This window comes from Arachis hypogaea, chromosome 15, assembly GCF_003086295.3.
Source record: "Arachis hypogaea cultivar Tifrunner chromosome 15, arahy.Tifrunner.gnm2.J5K5, whole genome shotgun sequence".
Taxonomy (NCBI): domain Eukaryota; kingdom Viridiplantae; phylum Streptophyta; class Magnoliopsida; order Fabales; family Fabaceae; genus Arachis; species Arachis hypogaea.
In genome coordinates this window covers 140995870-141020910 of record NC_092050.1, presented here as the reverse complement: position 1 = coordinate 141020910, position 25041 = coordinate 140995870, and the positions used below count along the sequence as shown (strand labels likewise).

Here is a 25041-nt window from a genome sequence, read left to right as displayed (position 1 = left end):
TGACCAAGAACAATTTAGATTAAATTATAAAAGATTTATCTCTCAATATTATGATCACTATCACAATGATAAATCTATAAATTTAATCAAGGACCTTATTATATTAACATTTTAATATAATAACAATAACAAATTATTTGACACGTGATTGATTGGATTGTGGTCATACTACTATTTTCAACAAGTAATAAGTTATTAAATATGATTTAATTTTTTTAAAATTTATTTAGTATTTAGTCTAATATAAATAAAAGTCCAGCCTAACCTAAATATTAATGATTTCTAATATCTAAAAAAGTAAGTAAGAATATTGAAAAAATCTGTAAAGATATTATTACTAATATTTTTTAATTAAATAAAATTTTTCAAATCCCATAAAGTGAATTTTTTTTCTTCTTGTGAGCGTCCTTCTTGATTCATTTGGTATTAATTCTCTCTGTTTCAACTAGTACAACTGAAAGATCTTTTTTCAGCGATGAATATTGTGAAGAATAACTCATAAACAAAATGAAATGTTAATTTCTTGCTAATTGTCTTTTAATTATATTGAAAAGAAAATTGCTGAAAAATTTGACACAGATTCTATTATTGATAAATTTTATGATACAAAGAATTGATCACTTCGTTAATAAAAAGTACATACATATTTTTTGTACTTTAAAATATATTATCTATCGATATATTTTTGTACTTTAAAATATATTATCTATCGATATAATTTTTGTATAATTTTTAATATTATATATGTTATTGGCTCTCTAGAATAATATTTCTGGATCTGTCCCTGCTATCATCCACCTCTCTTCTTCTTCATTGTTGTTGCCACCATTACCGAGAGTCTTTGATTATGCCAAAATGGCATCGTGTTTTCGACACTACCACCATCAATTTCGGAAACGGCTTCACGCGCCGCATCCAGGTCCTCCACGGCCCAAGTGGTTGTGGTGCTGGTAAAACGAGACACTACAAAGCTTGGTTTGTGAGGGCGGGAGGGTTAGGATGGTCCCTGACAGGATCCAGATGGTGAAGGATGGGGAGGCATTGGCGGACGTTATGGGAAGGAGAGAGGATGAGGAGCTTCCTGCTTTCCAAAACGGTGCGTTTGAGGTTGATGGCGGTAATAGTGTTGGAGCGGTGGAGAGAAAGACGCTGATGGATCAAGAGTTCTTGGATCGGTATGTGCCTGTGGGTGGAATCCAAAGGCATATTATGAGGAATTTGATTAGTAAGATTCGAGTTGTTAGAGAGAATGATCTTGCTTGTGATGAGGCGAAAATTATGATTATTGCTAATTTAAACATAATTGGATTGAGATAAATTGAGTTCATACATGATTCGTGATAATAGCGCACATTAACGTAGTAGTTTGTTTAATTACTGTTAATTTTGGTTTTTACGGCGTGTTAATGAATTTGGTCATCAGCAACGATTTCAACATTGTTGTTGTTGAAGCCTTATTGTTGTTAAAGAAAAAAAACAAAAATGTTGAAGAGAGGAGGAGGAAGAAAAGGGAGAAGAGGAAGAAGAAGACATTATGGTAAATGTGCATTTTTTTTAAAGACCTAATTATTACAGAAATCTAATTACAAACTTTTAAAGTGTAAGAACTAATTTATAATTTCAGCAAAATATAAGAATTAATTATATAATTTAACCTTTAAATAACAACTAATAAAGATTTAATTATAAATTTTTATCTAATATAAGAGGTTAATTATAATTTTTTAAACCCTAAAAACTTAATTAAAAATTTTATCAAATTATAAAGATTAATAAAATAATTAAATTTTATTATTGTTGTTCCAGTTGTTTGTTGATGGATCACCTTTTTTTCTCAAGCATAATGAAACCATTACTCCCGCAAGCCTTGTAATTTATTTGGTAATTGGTATATACGTCTTCACAAATTGATAAAAAAAAATCAATTGGACCCAAGTAAAACGGGACTGGGGTCTGGAGACCTTTCATTAGTATGGGGGGTGTCGGAAACAGAACCAAAGCTGACAAAATTGAGAGGACTATTTCCGCAGAGTTAGCACACTCCCTCAAACTTAGACAACAGCGAAAGTGCGAATCACTAAAATGTTGTCATCCTCAACCTCAAGGATCACTTTCATTTCTAGGTATTCTCTTCTCCAAATCCCTAATTTTGTTTCCTTCCCTTCCTCTTCATCCCTTCACTCTCATTCTGAGCCCCCATCCCTTCGTGAAGTTCATGAAGCTGTTGATTCCTTCACTTGCATGCTCTCTGTGCGTCGTACTCCTCCCATCATCCAATTTAACAAGATTTTGGGATCCCTTTCCAAGACGAAGCATTTCCACGCCGCCGTTTCCCTTTTTCAGCAATTGCAAGCCAGAGGAATCGCGCCCAGCATAGTTACTTTGAGCATCTTAATCAATTGTTGTTTCGGCATGGGTCGTATGACGCTTGCTTTCTCTGTATTGGCCAAAATTTTCAGGATGGATTTTCAACCTGATACGGTAACTATGACAACAATCCTGAAAGGTCTCTGTCTCTGCGGTAGTGTTGAAAAAGCAGTGCACTTTCATGACAGAGTGCTGGCTCATGGATTTCACTTCGACCAAGTCACTTATGGGACCTTGATCAATGGGCTCTGTAAGACCGGACACACATCAGCTGCTATTCAAGTGTTGAGAAAGATCCCACGGTATGGCATTGCTCCTGATGTCTTCATGTACAGCGCAATTATTGATAGCCTCTGCAAGGATACACTTGTAAGTCAGGCTTTTCATTTATTCTCTGAAATGCTTGCTAAGGGAATTTCTCCCGATGTTATCACCTACAACACTCTCATTTATGGATTGTGCCTTGCTGATCAACTCAAGGAAGCCGTTCATTTGCTAAATGATATGATTCTCATAAACGTTACTCCAAATGTTCGTACCTATAATACTTTGATTGATGGGCTATGCAAGGAAGGAAAGATCAAAGATGCTAAGAGTGTATTGGCTGTAATGGCAAAACATGGTGTGAAACCAAATGTGGTTACTTATACCAGCTTAATGGATGGTTATTGTTTGGTTAATCAGGTAAATAAGGCAAAATATATATTCAACACAATGACCCAAATTAGAGTGTCACCCAATGTTCAAAGTTACAGTATCATGATTAATGGCTTCTGCAAAAGTAAAATGGTCGATGAAGCCTTGAATCTCTTTGAAGAAATGCGTAGCAAGAACTTGGTTCCAGACACGGTAACTTACAACACTCTTTTTGATGGCTTGAGCAAATCAAAGAGAATCTCCCGTGCTTTGGAGCTTCTTGTCGAGATGCATGATAGAGGTCAACCCGCTGATGTAGTCACTTACAATTCATTGTTGGATGGGATGTTCAAAAACCAACAACCTAACGAGGCTTTTATGTTATTCAATCAAATGAAAGAGTGTGACATTGATCCAGATATATACACTTACAATATATTTATAGACGGCCTATGCAAAGGTGGAAGACTTATAGATGCAAAAGAGATTTTTCAAGATCTTTCCGTTAAAGGCTATCGTCCAAATGTGAGGACATACAATATTATTATCAATGGGCTCTGCAAAGAGGGCTTGTTTGAAGAAGCATTGGCACTCTTGTCAAAAATGGAAGGCAATGGTTGCTTACCAGATGCTGTGACTTTTGAAACTGTTATCCGTGCTTTGTTTGAAAAAAATGAGAATGACATGGCGGAGAAACTTCTTCGGGAAATGGTTGCTAGAGGCTTATTGAATTGATAAAAGAAGGTAAGATACATCAACTCAAATTGAAATTACATCTCATTGTTGCTGAATATGTATCATAGTTTTGTAAATTCTGTGTCTGTTGGGTCAGGTTACTTTGGCAATGCCATGACATCAATATAATTCTGTTATTCTGTTGTGCAACTTATTTTTCCGCAACTTTGTAGGTACCAAATATATATATATATATATATATATATATATATCAAACTAATTCCTATGACTGTTTTATCATAAGCAACCGTGAGCTATTGTTTATTTGATTGAATCCTCTGGGAATTGTTGTAAAAGCAAATTTAAGTAGGTAATAAGGATTTATTCTCAGGCTATATAGTTTTCACTTCCATCTCAAAAATAAACCCACCTTCTAAAATGCATGTCCCCTTTTTTCATCAACCTAAGCAACATCGAGTCAAGGTTAATATGGTTCATTTATCTCAAAATTTTTGGCCATTTTCTTAATTAATGCTACTCAGTTGTATTGCTTGGAAATTGCTTCTGTTGAAAATATGTACATTATGAAGTATTTTTTCGGAGAATGTTTTTCTGTTAATTCTTAGATAAATTACCTCGTTATTTCTTGTGTAGACATTATTCTATTGTCTCTTTTTATTAGTATTTTGAAAAAAGTTACTAGCTTGGAGTTTTGTTTTGTGGTGTTTGAGATGGGAGTGTTAAAACTTAAAAGTGAAACAATATAGAATTCTTTGGAATTGCAGTTGATTTTATTTGGTAAATTTATTTGCATAATTATTGCATTTATTTATTTATTATTTATTTTCAATTAGATGTTGGACTATGATATAGCTTTATTGCTGAATATTTCATATTTATGAAACTGATTTTTATCTTGTATTGGTGGTTGACTTAGGTTGAGGCTTGACATGGCTTTCATCCTTGTTTTTTTTTTCTCAAAGGTAGAATTTCATTTCCTGAAAATTAGGATTTGGGTCCACGATGGACCACTTACAAGACTAAAAGAGAGATTTCCCAACGAAACTTATCTAAATCAGGAAACAACATTGAAAGGGAAGGAAAGAGTAAAGTGAAAACTTCTTCTTCAGACATTTCTAATCTTCTTCGCATTCCTCAGTCGAGCAAGCACGCTTGGAACTCTGATTCACTCCTTCTGGCTCGTTCAAGGACACAAGCCTCATCGAACTCTTCACCGTCAAACATGAATCTGTTGCGAGCCTTCTATATCTCCCACATCAGGTTTGCAGCTTCTCTCAATTTCTTCACGCCATTTCTGCTTCTTTTCAACTTCTCAGTTAACTCCATCCACCGTTGCCATACTTCTTGGTCCGTTTGACTTCCAGGGACTCCAATTTTGGATCTGAGCCAAGTGGACCATGACTGACCACAGCTAATTATGCAGTGTTGGACTGTTTCTTCCATCGCGGTACATCTTCGACAGGTTGGGGGTATTGTTCTGATTCTTCCATGGAGTTGTTGGTTCACTGGCAATGCATTACTTTCCAGAGGAAGATTCTTATTTTCGGTTGCACTTTCAGGTCCCAAATAGAAGTCCAGAGCTTCTTCTGCTGGCAGTGGAGTGGCATCAGCTCGAGTGGAGGGTGGTAGAACTAGTGTGCCAGTAAATATCCTGAAGCCACGGTGTAGCAACCCTTTTTCTCCCTTGGCCAGGTAACTGAATCATCCCCTTCCCCAATTTCAGTTTGTAAAATATTCTGTGCAATATCTGTACTGAATTGTTCTGCAATGAGCTGTTGGTTCCGTTGCTTGTTTTCGTTTAGGAGTTGATTAACCCAAATTAGTTGTGAGTTAGTAGGAATTAACATCTGAGTAGATAATGCTTGTTGATTTTTGATCCAAGAGTCCTCCATTTACATATGGGTAAATACCAATCTACCATGTTATATGTATAAATTTAACTGGCTACACAATAATCCAAACTATGTTGAAGCTCTCTAGTGTGAATTTTCCTTTATACTTTGATTTGTATTTGGCCCCTTTGGAATCAATTGTGAGACACTAGAGTTCTTCTCAACTAATTTGGTTTCTAGTTGAACCCATACTCACTAGATTTTAAACTTCAAAAATCACTTCATCTCAAACGGATGAAATATTGCTGTTGCTATAAACTTTGCAAAGCCAATCTTTGCATTATAATTTGGTTCTTCATTTATATACTTCCATTCTAACTTTGTGTGGTGCGTGCTGCATAAAACAGTTTTAGACTTAAGCAAACAGTACTCCAAATAAACATTTGATACTGCAAACGGAATAATTTTGCTTTATGGTGTAATTCGTTTTGGATATTGCAAGTTCATCAAGAACAAGATGGCTCTGTCATCAAGAGTTGTTTGAGACTCTACAGAAAGGGAAAGTTTTAATATAGTTAACCAATTCTTTGTTCATTTTCACTGACATACAAAATGGGAGCTCAAGTTGAATAGTATTTTTTATTTTTTATTTTTTATTTTTTATTTTTTTCAGTTTTCGTTATGCAATCTACAATGCAGTTCTTTTCAGGTTTTACCATTTGTAGGCATAGGTAATTTAACTTTTGTTATGTCATTAAAAAGTTGCGATTCTACCTTGGATCAGAAGGAAAAATGGTTAACTATATTAAAACTTTTGGTGCTGCGGTGCTGGTAATTGTTGGCGCTATAAATTGTGACCACTAGTATATTTTTTATGTAGTATTTATTAGGGCAATTTACATAAATAAAATAAATGAGAGAAAATGTTACGCAAATACAGCAATAGAAAAAACCAGACACAAATGCGACAAACCTCATTATATGTAATCCGCGACACTCTAACTCAGATTCCATTTACACGTAATCCGCTACACCCTCTCGCGGATTACGTTCAGAAGCAAAATCACGTTAACCGCTACACCCTGTAGCGGTTTATGAAGAGAGAGGCCCAAAGTGTATTCCGCGAGACCCTGTAGCGGATTATGAAGGAGTTGGCTCACTGTATAAACTGCGATACCCTATAGCGGTTTCTTCACAATATGGCTGCCTGAAAAATGGCTATGTGTGTGTTTGGCAAACAGGTTGGCGAAAAGAGAAGTGATTCCACTTCTAAACACACGTTCACGCGAAGCTAAAATTTGTTGCTTCTACGTTCATGTTCATGGTGGCTGGTTTAGATGAGAAATTTTGTTCATATAATATTGGATTAAGTACTGAAATCGTCCCTAAGGTCTGGGGTGAAAATCAAAATCGTCCCCGACCTTTTTTTGTTATTAAAATCATCCTCAACGTTACAAAACGTTATAAAATCGTCATTTTTCACTTCAATTTTATTTTTTTTACCATATTACCCTTCATTATTAATAAAAATAATTAAAAATAATATTAAAAAATTAAAACAAACTCCCCTCCCCTCCCTTCTCGTCTCTCACTCCCTCACTCCCTCACTCACCCTCCCGTAACCCCCTCAGCCCACTCCCTCATCCCCCACCCCTCACCCCTCACTCACCCTCCCGTAACCCCCTCAGCCCACTCCCTCACCCCCACCCCTCACCTCCCTCAAAGAACAAGAACAAGGCTAACAACAATAACAACAATCACCATGGCGCAAACGGCAAAGACACGGTGCTTATAACGCCGGTGCCAAGGTTCCCGGACAAGAGCGACGACACGGCAGAGATGAAGATCTGCCTCTCGAAGGTGTACAAGGCGGAGAAGGTTGAGCTGAGCGAGGACCGAATGGTGGCAAGGAGCACGAAGGGTTACAGAATGGTGAGGCCAACGAGAGGGGTGGTTGAAGGAGCGTGGTACTTCGAAATTAGGGTTTTAAATTTGGGAGAAACAGGGCACACACGGATGGGGTGGTCCACTGAAAAAGGTGACTTGCAGGCACCGGTTGGTTACAATGGGAATAGTTTTGGGTACAGGGATATTGATGGGAGTAAGGTGCATAAGGCTCTGAGGGAGAAGATTTTTCTTCTCGCCGCCGCCGCCGTCGCGTGGTCATCGGGAGGGGGACCCCGCCGGCGCTGCTTCTTCTTCTGTGACTGCCTTTGCTTCTTCTTCTGTGACTGCCTCTGCTTCTTCCTCTGCTCTGCTTGAACATCTGCTTCTGAAATTGTAACTTGATGATTATTGAACTTTTGGATCTGAAAACTGAAATTGTAGTTGATGATTATTGAATTATTGTTTATTGAAATCGATGTGATTATTGAAATTGTTATGCTTCTTCTGTCTCTGATTTTTTTGTTGATTTATTTTGTTTTGTGAATGTTGCTGTTAATTTGTTTTGTTATGAGTAATGAATGGCTATGGTGGCAGTGGTGATGGTGGTGAGAAAAGGGAGATGGAGGAGGTGGAAGGGAATTGGGTGAGTGAGGGTGGGGGGTGAGGGTGGGGGGTGGGGGTGGGGGTTACGGCCTTACGGGAGGGTGAGTGAGGGAGTGGGGTGAGGGTAGGGGTGGCAAGCGGGAAAGCCCGCCTCGCCCCGCCCCGCCTAGTGAGGCGGTCCCAGAATCCTAATCCGCTTCGCCTAATGGCGAGCTGGTGGGCCGGCGGGTTAAGCCCGCCAAATAACCTCTTTTTTTTTTTATTTTTAACTATTAAATAATATATATAAAGGTATAAAAAAATCTCTCCTATTTTTTACTTTTAACTATTATAATTTCTAAAAGTATAAACAAATTATAATTTTTATATTCACAAACATTAAAGTCTTTGTAATTATAAATATTGTTCCCAAAGCAAAATAAACATAATCCAAAACATAATTATAAATATTGTCTCTAAAACAAAATAAATATAATCCAAAATACTCAATTTTCATCTTCATTCTCTTGTAAGTTGGGTTGGGGGAAGTTGGGTTTTGGTAAAAAAAATTGTAAAAATACCCCTTGCTAAAAAAATTCTAAGCCAGGCGGGGAAGCCCGCCCCGCTCCGCCAAAGCCCGCGGTTTAAGCGGTGCGGGTTAGGCGGGCTTTTACTATTTGGCGGTCCCAATTTTCCAGCCCAACCCGCCTTTTTCGGCGGGTTACGCGGACCGACCCGGCGGGTTTAGGCCCGTTTGCCACCCATAGGTGAGGGAGTGAGGGAGTTACGGAAGGGGAAGGGGGGAGTTTGTTTTAATTTTTTAATATTATTTTTATTAATAATGAAGGGTAATATGATAAAAAAAAAATAAAATTGAAGTGGAAAAGGATAATTTTGTAACGTTTTGTAACGTTGAGGATGATTTTAATAACAAAAAAAGGTCGGAGACGATTTTGATTTTCACCCAGACCTTAGGGACGATTTCAGTACTTCACCCTATAATATTTGTTGTTGGATTATGAAAATTTTATTCTTTCTTATTTGAATGAGTTTTTTTTTTCTATTTTTTGATATATTCTATTTTTGTTTTTTACAAAAAATTTTGTTTTTTATTCGATTTTTTAGAATTTATAATTGTAATTATTATATAATAAAAAAATAGTATTATACAAAAATGATAAAAAAAATAATAAAAAAACCTATTAGACATAAAGAACCGTAAATAATAAAAAAAAAGTTAATATGAACAAAGAAATAATAAAAATTGTAAAAAATAATAATATATATGAAAAATCAGAAGTGAAATAATATAAAAGTTATTTATCATATAAATAAAATAAATACAATAAAAGATAAAAATATGAAAGAGAGTATTATAAATTTTATAATGTCAAATAAAAAGAAAATATTCTATAATTTTTTTAGTATTATCAGTACTCTGTAATTTGATATTATTTTAAACTATAAATTTTTATTATTTATAATTCTATTGTTACTTATAATTAGTTTTTTTATTTATTTTATACTTCTTGATAGGATCATAATTCATACTATGCAAAATTTTGATAATAAACGTATTATATAATAATTACAATTACAAATTTTACAAACCGGAGAAAAAAATAATTTTTTTATACAAAACAAAAATAGAGTACATCAAATAAAGAATAGAAAAAAATTTATATAGATAAGAAAGAATAAAAATTTCATAAAATCAACCACATAAATCATATAAACAAAAAAATATAAAAATTAAAATATGAAAGAGAGCACTAAAAATAATAAAGAAAATCAAAATATTCACCTTGTTAGTGATTGAAACAAATTTAAAAGATTTTGATGAAAAAAAAAAACATTGGAACGAAGAAAATTTTTCATCTAATTTCCCACGGTAACCAGCCACCATGAACATAAACGCAGAAGCAACAAATTTTAGCTTCGCGTGAACGTGTGTTCGGAGGTGGAATCACTCATCTCTTTTCCAACGCGTTTGCCAAATACACACATAGCCATTTTCCAAGCAGCCACATTGTGAAGAAACCGCTGTAGGGTATCGCGGTTTATACGGTGAACCAACTCCTTCATAATTCGCTACAGGGTGTAGCAGTTTATGTGTTTTCGCTTCTGAATGTAATCCGCGACAGGGTGTAGCGGATTACGTGTAAATGGAATCCGCGTTAGGGTGTCGCGGATTACATATAATGAGGTTTATTGCATTTACGTCTAATTTTTTCTATTGTTTTTTTTTGTGAATAAATAGAAAAGAAAGAAAAAAAAAGAGACAAAACCAAATTAATTGGCTAGGGTCATATCTAAATCTATTAGATGCTGAAGCTCACTTCATGGTTGGCTCCAATTCGAGTGAATGTCCGCGACAGAAGCAGCTGCTTTAGCCATACAATTTGCAACACTATTTGCAGTCCTCTGAATTAAAAGAATAGAGGCTCTCCAATTCCAATTCATAACCTCCTGTATATGCTTTGCCAAATCCCATTCCGGAATATCCTTACCAATCATTCTTTGGTTTACCAAGAAAGAGCTTCTAAACAGTCTGTTTCACAAATAACCTCACGAAATCCACTCTTCCAAGCAAGAAGTAAACCTTTCCAAATTGCATACAATTCAGCAAAAAGAACACTGCACACTCCGACTTTTTCAGTGCAACCTTTCAACTAACATCCATCAGGATTGCGAATGATACAACCAAAACCAGCATAGCCAAAAGGAGCAAAACAACTAGCATCACAATTCAATTTAACAGAATGAACTGGAGGTGGAACCCAATGCAAACAAAGTGACGGAGGAGACAAAGATTGATGCATAGCAAAAATAGTGTGAAACTCCCTTACTGAACTACGAATCAAACTCACCACTTTACTAGCACTCCAAGAATCATCTATATTAAATAAGTCATGATTCCTGCTTCTCCAAATCCACTAGATGGTCGAAAAGAAAAGAAAAACATCTCCACTCCTTGCACCTCTGTAGAGCCAATAATGTAAATTCAAGTTATCTGAATACAAGCCTAAAAGGTTCCAGACCTCCTTGGCACTAGGGCACTCCCGAAGACAATGAAGAATGAATTCAGAATCATGCTGACACCGATGACAGGTGCTAGATAAAGCTAAACCACGACCCAAACGAAACTCTGCCATAGGAATAGCATTATGAAGACTGAGCCAAATCAAGAACTTGTACTTCTCAGGAATATGCAGTCGCCATACCCACAACCAATTATCATGCTCATTCCAGTCAAACTTTCTTTTGGCTAGAAGATGCCACACCCCACGACCAACCCGAACTCTCTCCAGCATTCAAGTCCGGATTATAAGCATTCAAACGCTGTTTGACATCTTTTGGAATGATAGAGAAAATATCATGGAGATTTCATTGACCATCTTTTCAAACGTCTCTAATAGTTAAATCAGAGTCAAATATATGTACAAAAGGGACATCTTGAGCAATTGGGCCCTCAATACTCCAATTGTCAAACCAAAAAGATTGATCAAGTGACCCAACACACCAAGAGAATGCATCCTTAAGAGCACTAAAAGCCTTTGAGATACTCTTCCAAACATGAGAAGCATTGCAGGGGACAGGGCCATCTAAAACTCCATCATTCCTCAGATACTTTGCCCTCAACAGAGCAACCTAAGGCTTGTCCTGACAATGAAAAAGTTGTCAAACTAATTTACCAAGTAAAGATATATTAACACACGCAGGATCTCTAACACCCAGGCTACCAAATTTCTTTTGAGTGATCACGGTTCTCCAATTAACAAGAGAAAGACCTCTACCATCAACTTGACCCTTCCAAAGGAACTGTCTCATCACAGAAGACAAATCGCAAACCCAATTTGGAAAAAAAGATACCTGCATATGATAGACAGGAATGGATGCTGCAACAGAATTGATCAGGCAAAGTCTCCCTGCTTTATTTAGAAGCCTTCCTTTCCAATTATAATCTTTCCCTCACCTTTTCAATCACCAAATGAAAAGAAGCCCTACTGGTACGGGAATGATTAAGGTTAACTCCAAGATATCTTCCTAAGTCCAAAGCAAAACGTATTGAAGAAACACTAGTAAAAATATCTCTTCTACGAGCAGTCACATTTTAACAAAAAACTTTAGACTTTTCAAGATTCACTTTCATGCCAGATGCCTTTGCAAAAAATATTAAGTGAATGCATGACCATTTAGACCTGACTCTTTGTAGCTTGACAGAAGAGTAAGAGATCATCTGCAAACATCAAATGAGAAAATTTTGGGCCACCCCTAGTGACAGAAACTGGTTTCCACACACCCTCGACCACCTTATGAGATATATAGCAAGCAAGTCTTTCCATACAAAGCACAAATAAGTAAGGAGACATTGGATCGCCCTGTTTAAGTCCCCTTCTAGGAGCAAAACTATCCAATTTATTCCCATTCCACATAATAGAAAGAGATGATGCACGGACACAATTCATAATCAAATTAACAGTGATGATAGGAAAACCAAAAGCAATGAGAGTACTCTCCAAAAACCTCCAATCCACCCTATCATAAGCTTTTTCAAGATCAATTTTAAAAGCAAGAGTACCTTTCTTGGATTTTGTGTGCTTCATGAAATTCAGAATTTCTTGGGCCACAATAATATTATCAGGAGCACTACGACTCGGAATAAAACCTCCTTGTAACGGACTAACAATATCTGGAAGAAAAGGCCGAAGTCGATTAGTCAATACTTTGGTGATAATTTTATAAACAACATTACACAAGCTAATAGGCCTGAAATCCTTCATAAAGGTAGGGTTATCAATTTTAGGAATAAGTACAATCAGAGTTTTCATGATGCTAGGATTTAAGTATTCTCCCAAAAAAGCGCTCCGGACAATATTCCAAATCTCTGTGCCTACTATCTTCCAATATTCTTTAAAAAAATAAGCTTGAAAGCCATCTGGACCAGGAGCCTTAAAATGGCTCATACTGAATACTGCTGACTTGACTTCCGCAAAAGAGACAGGGTCAATTAACCTAGCACAAGTCTCAGTGCTTAGAGTGGGCATCGGAGCATCCCCTAAACAATCAACCTCAACCTCAACCTCTTCCGTTGTACCAAAGAGATTCCTGTAAAAAGAGAGTGCTTCTTCCTGGAGAATACCAGGATCAGTAGACCAAGACCCATCTCTAACATATAATCCATGTACTCTATTATGGTTTCTACGCACCAAAGTCTGAAGATGAAAGAATTTAGTGTTTCTATTCCCATACTTGACCCACTGCTCTCTAGATTTCTGGTACCAAAAAAGTTCCTCTTGCAATAAAAGCCTATTGTAATCTTCCCTCAGTTCAGCTTCTTTAATTCTCAGAGATGACACATCAGTAACCTCCAAACGCCGTTGAATCTGATCAATCTGATATTCCAGCTTACTTTTTCGCAGAAAAATATTTCCAAAAATCTTTGAGTTAAAGTCCAAAGAAGCCTGTTGAACCATCTTAAGCCTTTCAGTAACGCCTCCAAACTCTTGATTCCAAGCCTTACTAATAACATGTTTATAAGAAGGATGTGTTGCCCATGCAGCTTGGAACCTAAAAGGACGAGAACCTTTCACTTTGGGGCCACCATGACAACAAATTAAAATAGGACAATGATCAGAATGAAGTCTACTAAGAATTTCAGAATAACCCTCAGGAAACATTGTCATCCACGCCTCATTAACTAGAGCTCTATCCAACCTTTTAGCCAAGTTCCTGCAGCTTGAACTGCTCTATACCAAGTATATCTCCTACCAGTCACTTTAAGATCAAAGAGTTCACAGTCATCTAGAGTAGTAGCTAATAGACTAGCTATGTGAGAAGAAAAATAAGCACATGTACTCTCGTTTGGTGCCACAATCTCATTAAAATCACCAACGGCCATCCACGGTCCATTATGGCCTGAATTAATAGAACGCAAATGATCCCAAAGTATACTTCTTTTTTCGAATTGAGGACTCCCATATACTGCACTACAAAGCCAAACTAAGTTACCTACACTCACTTTCACTGTGATACATTGGTCAATTTGATCAATAACCACACAAGAAGCATTAGCAATAGAAGATAGAAACCAAATGCCACCCCTGTGTCCTACTGCTTCCTCAATACCAACACAATGAAAACCCAACTTATCCCAAAAATTCTTCAAATTATTAAACATGGTACGAGTCTCAAAGAGAAAGAAGAAAGATGGTTTATATATTCTCACCAAATTTTTGCAATGCACACGGGTCATTTTGTTAGACGCACCCCTCACATTTCAGGCTATGATATTGAAACTATCCATAAAAAACAGCAAAAAGAGAGCTCCAATAACAAACTCGAGACTCAACATGATGTCCCTGTCTTCGACGATCCTGCCTTTAATGGACTCTCAAGTTGCAGCCCAATTTTCTCCATCGAAACTTGTGCCATACCCGCCGTCGATGCTCCATCCTTATCTGGTGAATTCTGCAAAGAGTTTGGGCGAGGACGCTTTCGCACAGTGTCATTTGTTGTCTCACCTTGCTGCTGATGATGAACATTGTGCCGGGTCCCCAAAGAAGCCACACTAACCGGTTTTTCAATATTGATGCCCCTGCTTAATTTTACTTTGGATCCAGTAGCATGTGTTGTACGTTGGTGATTAGGCCTTGTCCAAGTATTGGTAGCCTTGTTAGGAGTCTTCTTTGCTTTTGGTTGGACCTGATGGGTGCTAGGAGAAGGCTTTTGATCCATTTTATACTTTCTTTTCCTAATCACTTGAGTCCAGCCTTCCAAATCCTCATGTTGTGCATGTTCTACAAGAACAGCATGCAAATCACTCTCCACCAAATCCGGGACAGTAATATTTACAGTCTCATCTCCAAGATTCTTGCCAAAATTAAAACTTGCCTTTTTCACATGCACTGGATTTTTTGAATTTGAGTTTTCTGGCTGCTTTGCTACATCGTCGACCACCTTGGCATTAGTTCCTCCTCCCGCATTGCTGTCAGTCTTGCACACCTTCATATCATGACCAAACTTAAGATAGGAGCCACAAATAAAGTGAAGACTTTCTCTCATTCATTTTATTTATGTAAATTGTCCTATTTATTATGAAATGTAAATATAAAATTTACTAATATTATATGATAACTTTTTCTATTGTTGTATTTGCATAACATTTTCTATCATTCATTTTATTTATGTAAATTGTCCTATTTATTATGAAATGTAAATATAAAATTTACTAATATTATATGATAATTTTTTGTGTCAATATTATATGATAATTTATTATTTATTGTTAATTTTCTAGTATTAGTTCCTGCAAGATATCATAGGTTAAGTTTCACCTAATCAATTTATAAGAAGTTATTATATTGTACATGTAACTAATTTTTATATTATTGAATTTGAATTATATTGTTTATTATTGTCTTATATATTATTGAATTTGAATTAAATTAATAATAATGTCATGTGACTTTAGATATAGTCTAGTTAATACAATATATTTAAAAAGTAGAAACAGATATTACAGTAAAAAACATGAATGACTAATATATTTCTAGTTATGAAAACACGATATCATTTTCACTTATTTTTAAACTAAAATTTGGTTCGATATCTGAAGAAAAATTTTGCATTTTGAGTGTTCGCTAATTTTGCCTCCAAATACTAATTTTCTCTACACATATTCTTCCAATTCCTAATTTTCGATCATCATTCCATCATAATTTCTCTCCAAATAGTTTTTTTTTTTTTTTTTTATCACCATCATTCAACAATGGTGAACACTTTCAGGATTCCAATAATAGTATTACACCTCCAGCATCTTTGTTCCTCTTTTTGTTCTTTTCAAATTTAATACTCATGCTTTACTTTAAAATTTGAGTTTACTAACAATCTGAAATAATGCGATCCCTTAAAAAAAATACGATCCACTTCGGTCCTTATTCTTTATTTCGTGAGACAACGCGGTTTCTGTGACTGTTTTTTCGTCAACTCTAAACGGAAAATACTGACGTATCAGATTAAAAAATGAACAGGGATTTAATTGTCTCTAAATTTAAATTGGTTAGAGGTTTATTTATCCTTATTTTTTAAATGATATATTTTTTAAATTATTTTTTTATTCATTATATTAATATTTTTTTCAATAAATTATTGAATATATGATATAATGAATACAAACTAATTAATAAATTATTCAAATTTAAAAATATCATTTATTATGAAACTAAATAAATAATTTTCAAATATAACTTTTAAATATATAAATAATAAACATTAAAATACGGTTAATACATTAATAATGACCCTATGTTATTAGGGTTATTAATTTAATGCAAAGATATCAAATAGATTTATTAATTTAGTTTAAAGAGAAGTCACTAAAAAATTTAGTTTAAAGAGATAAAAAAAATAAATTTGTTATTACACAAAATTTTTTTACTATATATCAAATAATGTGTTTATTAGTTTCCACTTTATTGTGAAAATTATCTAGATCATACAACTTGATTTTGAATAAAATATATGTAAATTTAATTGAATTTTAATATATGTAAAACTTTAATCAATCCACATTATTCTCATAATGATAAATCTTCATCGATCTGTAGCCTTATAACAATATGTATTATTAATATTATTGATACTTTGAGTTTGTTGAGTTTATAAATGGTCTCCATAATATATATATTTCATTTAGTATTAGTAGTTTACTCCTAATGCATTTTAGGCAAAAATATCAAATAGAATTATTAATTTAGTTTAGAGAGATAAAAAATTAAAGTTGTTATTACTCAAAAAAAAATTATTATATATCAAATAATATGCTCATTAGTTTTCAATTTATTGTGAAAGAAATAAGAAGGCAATAATAGAGAGAAAATAAGCCAATGAGTTATAGCTCAAATGGCATAGTCTCCCCATACTCATCTAAGAGGTTGCGGGTTCGAGTTTCGTATCTTTGGTAAAAAAAAAAAATAATAGAGAGAAAATAATATTTTTGGAAAAAATTTTAATTTCGACCAAAAGATTAAAATAGAATGAAATAAAATGTTTGTAAAAAAAGAATTTTTAAGCGTTAGGAACTAAATTAAAATGTAACCGAAACTTTAAGGTCTAAAATAATATTTTTATCTTGTATAAATTATCCATAAAAAGATTGTGCTAATTTTTCGTCATCTATTTTAAGAGGATTTTAGTTGTTTTCAAATCTAAAAGGATGATATTTTTTCTATTTTTTTAGAAATAATTTTGAAAATTTACTTTAGATAAATATATTTGTCATAAATAAATTACTTCAAAATTGCTTAAATTTTATTTAACTTGTTCAACAAATATTTCAAAAGTTCAATGCCTTTTTTTCAGACATGAAAATTTCAATGCTTCAAACAATAGTATTGGTTGATAATTTGCCTGATAGGCTGATACTGGTGGGCTTTTTACTGCAATGAAAATAAAACAGCAAGTTGAAGGTTAAAACCAAGCCATCCATTAAGTGAACAAAATTTGAAGAATACAAATTATAGACATGTTATTAATTCAAGGTTTCAACTACATTATGCGAAAGCTCAACACAAGTACACAACTCGGTGACCATTATAGAAGGTATATGTTGATTAGGTGAAAGCGAGGATAATATAATAGGGAACAATTCCACAAACTATAAAATGTTCATCTATTTGTTTTAATTTGTTTACTTAGTTGGTTTATAGCTATAATGGTTTTGTTCTCTTAATTTGATTGTGGATCTTTCAATGGAAAATGCAATTTCTCGGTTGTTAAATTTTTAAACCAAGAAAAAAGATATAATAATAAAAATGTTACTATGAAAATAAAAGGAAAAAATTATAAAAACAATCAATATTCCTATTTTCAGTGAAACAAGACAAATATTGCATTAAGTTGTGCAACTTGTGATATTAAAAGAGGGGAGGGGAGGGGAGGGGGAAGCTATGTATCCTTGTTTTAGAAGGGTACTAATACTTTTTTATTCTTTGATATAAAACAGGGCTAAAGCCCAGGAAAAAGAAAAATACTAAACAAGAGTGGTTCTGCAGAACTCCACTCCACGCTCATCAGTTTTTCATCAAGAGAACCATTATAGCTGGGATTTCTTTGAACAGCATGACCCTTTTCTCCATTATATTTTTCGATGTTCATACTGAATCCAGCAATGAATCGTCCTCTGGAGTCTCTGATTATTCCCCTAGTGGCTCTTTTGCTATCAGGTTGAAATACAGAACCATCAACATTGAGTTTGGCCTATCCTCTTTTCGACGACTTTCACCCAATCAAGACTGTTCTAGTAAGACGAAGTGCTCTTTTATTCTGCTCTGTGATATCTAGAATGTGGTTGTAATTCTCTGCCAAGTTCCTAATCTTGTGATGCATCTGATTATTCTGGGTATTTAGGTTGCTAAACACTAATTCATTTCTGCATTGCCAGGCTAAGTTGCAGGTTGTCACGAAAGTGATGGTCACAGAGTACTATCCTGGGATGGAGTATGTTTACTCAAGTTATTTTTAATCCATTTTGAATAAGAAAGGCTAAAAAACTCTTGTTATAAACTACTATTGACAATGCTATTCCAAACAGTGCGGATAAAAGGGCAGTCACGCAATGTATAGAGCAAAGTCTCTTCTTCTCCTTGGCATCTTGGGCAGTTGCCATCTTCAGTAAGTCCTCTCCTTCTTCTTTTATGATTTGTCAACAATGCCTCATGAGTGAGTAACCAGCAAAAAGATCTGAGTCTTTGTGGCAATTTGGCTTTCCAAATCTGTTTGTATAGAGTATGCTCCTCTCCATCTTCAATACAAAAAGTTTCATAGGCTAATTTAATAGAAAAAACACCATTTGGGTAGGACACCCAACTGATAGAATCTTCCCCGATTTGCGGATTAAGAGCTTTGATTGTATGTGGGAAATCTGTGACCTCTTCGGGTAAAACACGATTCAGGGCTTCCCAATCCCAGTCACCATTTTCGGTGACATAGTCTGCAACCTTTTCATTGAGTTTATCCTCTTCTAGATTAGTTAAGGCCACCTCTTTCAGATTAGTGAATCCAGGGATCCATTGTTCCCTAAAAAAAGGGATTTATTCCCATCTCCAAACCTCCAGATGAGATTGGTTTTGAATTTCTCCCAGACCTTATTAATTCCAACCCAAGCATGTGAGCTACCTGATCTATGCTGAACCTTTGGCAAGATATCTTCACCGCAGTCATATTTGGCTCTCATGACTTTTACCCAAAGCTTGTCTTTGTTATGAATTAGTCCTCAAGAGAGTTTCATGAGGAAGAGTGAGTTTGAATCCTGAGCCTTTCTCTAACCCAACCCACCTTTCTCTTTGGGCTTGCATATGCTATGTATTTTTCTTCTCTTTTCGCTGCTTCCTCATAAAAAGTCTCTACAAATCTTGTCAACTTTTTGACACACTACTACTGGGATCTTCATGGTTTGCATGCAATAGCTTGAAATAGTTACAAGAACCAATTGTATGAGCGTGCATCTTTCTGCTAAAGAGAGAGTTTTCCTGTTCTAGCTAGATAGCTTGCTTTTCATCTTGTCAATAATAAACCGAAAGTGTTGTTTGTTGCACCGTTTGTGAATGAGTGAAAATTCCAAATACTTTCCCAAGTTAACTGTGAGGTTGATTCCTAGATCTTGACTCAAAAGATAGTGTTATGACTGACGTTGCTAGATAAGAAAACACAAGACTTCTCGAGTTTGACCTTCTGACCTGAACAATCACAAAAAAGAGAGAGAGCATTCTTGATGATCCGGACTTGCTTCATATCTACTTTAGCAAAAAGTACTAGGTCATCTACCAAACAGAGATGAGAAATTTTAGGTCCACCCCTTGAAAGCATGATAGGTTACCATTTTTTGTCATGAATTAATTTATTTATCAAGTGAGATAAGCATTCAATACAAAGAACAAAAATATAAGGGGATAAGGGGTCTCCCTGTCGAATTCCTCTGGTAGGCTTGAAGGTCTCTGAAGGAGAGCCATTCCAAAGAATATTCATGGAAGTCATTGATATGCAGTAGCTGACGACTTTAGTGATATTCTTTAGAATTCATGCATCCTTAAGAGTGTCCATTATAAACGCCCAGTTTAGCCTATCATGGAACTTTTTTAAGTCAATTTTTATAGCCTTAAAGTCCTTTCCATGTTTTTTATTTCTCATAGTGTGAACTACCTCTTGGGCTACAAATATATTGTCTGCGCTCACCCTGCCAGGCACAAAACTAGATTGGGTGTTAGAGATAAGTGTGGACATAAACTTTTTCAGTCTTAAAGCAATAATTTTAGTTACAAACTTATAACAAACGTTACAAAGATTAATGGACCTAAAATGCCCAAAATTTTTCAGCGAAGGGATCTTAGGAATTAAGGCAATTAGAGTCTTGTTAATTTTTTCAATATTGTTTGGTTCTCTAAAAACTCCTTTCACCCAGTCTATGAAAGAGGTAGCCACCACATTCCATACTTGTTGATAAAATTTTGTTGGGAGACCGTCACTTTCGGATGCCTTCCAACTACCCATAGAGGAAACAACATTTTTAATTTTCTCATTTGTCATCTCTGTTGCAATCTCTTCATAATCTATTTCCTGCAATCTGGGGAACTGATTAGAAATACCAAAGGAATTAGAAACAAAATTAGAACAATAAAGAGTCTTAAAGAAATTGACACCCCAATTCTTTAAGATTTTCACATCTTCTACCCAATCTCTATCTTCACTTTTAAGGGCGGTTATTCCATTCTTCTTCCTCCTCCCATAAGCCTTTAAGTGAAAGTATTTCGAGTTCTTGTCCCCAAAAAGAATTGTGTCACATCTAGACATTTGTTGCCAATATGTTTCCTTTTGAATCGCTATAAACTCATACTCCTTCCACAATTCTTTTTGTAGTTTATCCAAAAAAAGATTGTGATTAAAAGAACACTTATTGTTGATGCCTTCCAACCTTAAGAGGATCCATTGTTTTTTCTTGAAAATGTTTTCAAAGACCTCTTTATTCTATATCTTTGCCTTTTTAATGAAACTTGTCATATTAAGTAAAAAAATTATTTTTTTTTCAGCCAGCTATTTTTAATCAAATTGTTGTAATCTTCATGTAGAACCCAAGAGGCCAAGGAATTTGAAGGGTTTAGGTCCTTCATCCCTATAGGCCAAACGAAAATCCAACAAATTGAAAAAATGATTTGACTTCAGTTTGGGTAAGTGCTTAACACAAACATTTAGAAAATCATCAGAAAAAATTATGTTACTTAAGAAACGGTCAAGTATTCTCTTAATATTACCTCTTTTCCAAGTGAAAAGGGTCCAGTAAAAGCTAAATCTTTAAGCTCACAACAAATTAAACAATCGTTAAATTTATTAGTACCAAAAGATAGGTTAGAGGATCCTTCTGTGTCGTTTAGGGAGAGAATAGAGTTGAAGTCCCCTCCTAAGCACCAAGGACCACTTAAAGTAGTGGCAATATCTTTTAACTTGGTCCAGAGTTCGTTCCGTCCCCCCATCCTCGGACTTCGATAAACCGCTGTATATGTTGCATATGAATGAGCAATGGCTTAATTTTTCAAGAATTCTGTTTTCAGAGACACGAGATACCCCTGGAATATCCTTCTGTATCACTAATGCACCAAGAGTCAAATCTCAATTTTCTAATAATTGATTTTGCTTTCAGACCTGAGACATGGGTTTCCAACAAAACACAGAAATCAGTTCCATATTTGATCATAAGGTCATTAACAATAGATTTAAAGCCTTTAGCCGAGGCTCCTCGACAATTCCAAGTTAAAATATTCATGGATAACAATAAAACAAGGAAAATTTAATCATGGAGATATAGAAGAAAAAAAACTCCCTGGTTCAGGAAGTTCAGTCTAGGCTTCTATGTCATTTGGTTCCTTAGCATTCTCAGAGTAGATTCTTCAATTTTATTAATATCGATAGCCATTCTATTAGCTTCACTGCTCATATCCCCATCTTCTGGCGGTCTATCTTTGTAATATTCGTTGCCTTGTGCTGAAGTTCCTCCACCCATAATTTTTGCGATAAGAGCACCTGATATTGCACTGCTAGAACCATTTGTAGGAATATAGCTCCCTTATTTGTGACTTAGGTAGACTTCCTTGGCCAGTCTATTGAATTGCCTCTAGTATTCCTGATGTCTTTGGTCTTGATCTTTTTTGTTAGTCTCATACGAGTGTTGGTTGGCTTTCACAATAATGATAGCTTTTTTTTTGTTTTGATTGTTGCTACCTGAATTCAGATTATCTTGGTTTTGTTTTTTGGAATTTTCTGGGCCCTTTCCTTTTGTGTTTTTGTTTGGAGGGTTTAATTTTGGTGCTCCTTTCTGGCTTTGGTTTCTGGTGTCCAGCATGTCGTGAGGCTGATTTGCTTTAGGAAAACCCTCTTTCTTTTGTAATCTACTCCTTTGACTTGCCTGATTGATGTTTTCTTTATTTTCTTCTCTTGCCTGATCTTTCTCCACTCCTTGTAGAGTATCAAATTTGGTATTGAAGTTGTCTTTTTTATTCTCCCCATTTATATTTTCTGATCCTTGTTTGTATCTTCTTGGAGGCTTTTTGACAACCATCAACAGGCCATAAGGACTTTTCTCATAAATATCTGATTTTATTCCTGAAATTTTTGCCCCAGGTTGTTGTTTGTTACTATTATTAGTAATACTATCATCTGATTCTGTTAATTCCTGAAGATCTGTAATATTAATATCTTTCCTGATTTGGTCACCCTAAACTTCCCGAGTTGTCTGGTTCTGATCTACGGCTACGCCGTTGGTGTTCTGGCCAGTCTGATGTGTTGTTGCTGCCTGATTCTAGTTGTTTTCCGTAGCATTCTTCGCTGTTTCAGGAAATACATCACGCTTGTGTCCATATCTTCCACATTTGAAGCAGATTTGGTGAAGGCCTTTGTATTCAAGCCGGAATTCCTTTTTTAAAGCTGTGAATGTTGGCACCAATTTTTTTTCTCAAATAAATTTCCATGCAAATATGAACAAATTTAGCCCTTGAATATATAGATGTGTGCTCATTCGCTTTTAACATCGTTCCAAATATTTTTTCTACTTTTCATAGAAAATACCTATTATACAATTCTACTAGAAGGTTAGGTATTCTTACTCAGACTGCCACTTTTTGGACCTCACACTTTTGAAAAATAAATAGGGTCTCCATCTTTGCACCAAAATGTAGTGATCAGCAATCATCTAGGAACCCTCGAATAAGGCATGAGAATAATCCTCTTGGCTCGAGAAACGAACTAGAAAGTATCTCCCCACAAAATTCATTACTCGAATCGCTTCTTTCTTCGTCCATCTCCTATTTATCCATCTCTTCATTGTTTGAAGATTTAGATTTTTTTTCTAGAGGTTTGGTGACGAGTGCTTGCTTCCACGGCCTACACCATTCATCGTATTCGTCTAGAGAGACATCTATGACTAGATTTGGAGTGAAGGGAGTCTGATGGCTCTCCATATTCTCCATGGGATCCTCATCGAAGATATAATCTTCAGTGACCATCTCTACAATCTCATACGGGTTCATCTTATCCAAACCATCTATTTTAAGTAATTACTAACATTATATTTTTCTAATTATTTGTTTGTCTTATTTATTATTTATGCTTTCAATCAATTATATTAATAAACAAATAAACTAAATAAACTCCAGTTATACTTGGACTATTCAACAATTTAACATAATCTTTTTAATTTGGGATTAACTACTAATGATAGAAAATAAAAAAATTTGGAATAATCCAATATTATGAACGTTAATTATTATTGTGAAATAACCTAAAATTTTAATGTAATTTATTTTTAAAGAAATAATCAAGTATTATTGTTAATTATGAAATAACCTAAAATCATAATGCATTTTGTTTTTAAAGAAACAATCATCCATTAATATCTATAAATAGAAACTATCGTCAAAATACTTTGATTAAAGATATGAGGGGTTAATTACTATTCATTATTAATAATATATCGATTATATCAAAAAGTAAAAATATAATTATCCGAATTTACACCATTAGAAGAATTACCATCATGAGTAAAATTTTGTCAAAAAAAAGAAGAATAAAATTGCATACATAGTGAATTTAAAAAATAAATATAGTTAAATATATAATTATGCTTTTTTAATAAATAGTAAAAAATTAAATATCATAAACTATATTCTTTCAAAGGTAACCCTTTTAAGTTGTTATGTTTTGTATGGTTTATTTGTATATCATTTAAATTGACATTATTTTTAATTATAATAATCATTTATCTTTAATAATTATTGTTAGAATTTAATAATTTTTCATACCTTGCAATAATTATCTATAAAAAAACATATATATCCTGAAAAAATTATTAAATAAATTTATTCTTTTTGCCTTATTTTCACATTAAAAAAATTTTTGTTCTGTCTTTTTTAATTGTTATTATGTTTTTAGAATTGTTAAATAATATTAAAAAAATTCTTTAAAAATAAAAATAGCAATGACACCTTGAATAATTAATTCAATAGAATTAAATTTAAACGAATAAGATGATTCAGTTAATTATACAAATAATAACATATTTATAAATATTAATAATAAAAATAGTCTCACTACTATAAATTATCAATACAATAATTATATGAAAAAATAACTAATTACATAATTGTATAATTTTTAAGATCCTATATTGTAACACCCTAACTACCAAAGCTCACGCTTCCGGCTGCGCAACTCTGATAGCTCGGACATTACGACGACTTTTATACTATTTAATACTAAAATATGAGCCTGTTTGAAACTTTAAACCGCAATACCGCTCCCAAAAATACTTTTGTTATACAACATACATCCGTACATACAATACACTTACAACAACTCACAAAGAGTACATCCATGTATATACATATATATATATAATATTACAAGCATTAACTAATACAATTCCTATCCCTCTTACAGAATATATCAAGATAAAGGCGAGGGTACAATAAACCATAACTAAAATAATAGAGAGTAT

At 34.3% G+C, this 25041-nt stretch overlaps 1 protein-coding gene across 11 annotated transcripts; it reads left to right on the top strand.

Moving 5' to 3' along the window:
- Positions 1-1929: 1929 nt before the first annotated feature.
- LOC112750937 (uncharacterized) lies at positions 1930-24117 on the top strand. Of its 11 annotated transcripts, none has more exons than XR_011872378.1 (6): positions 1930-2123; positions 2213-3747; positions 4662-4959; positions 5064-5168; positions 5259-5391; positions 18007-24117. XR_011872378.1 is itself a non-coding variant. In XM_072217002.1 (3 exons), exons 1-2 carry the CDS (start codon positions 1973-1975, stop codon positions 3736-3738), a joined length of 1677 nt encoding a protein of 558 aa, XP_072073103.1. In that variant the 5' UTR covers positions 1930-1972; the 3' UTR covers positions 3739-3747; positions 4688-4829. The 11 variants fall into 11 exon arrangements, 1 of the variants encoding a protein (XP_072073103.1); XR_003176095.3 differs by having other exon boundaries at positions 4616-4959; positions 5064-5161; positions 18007-18553; XR_011872379.1 differs by lacking the exon at positions 18007-24117 and adding an exon at positions 4616-4661 and having other exon boundaries at positions 4838-4959; positions 5259-5674.
- The last annotated feature ends 924 nt before the right edge of the window (positions 24118-25041 follow it).

Coding starts and splice junctions, on each gene's coding strand:
- LOC112750937 (XM_072217002.1), top strand. CDS start 1,973: ATGGGGGGTGTCGGAAACAGAACCAAAGCTGACAAAATTGAGAGGACT. Junction 2,124..2,212: donor AGGATCACTTTCATTTCTAG/GTATTCTCTTCT, acceptor CCCTTCGTGAAG/TTCATGAAGCTGTTGATTCC.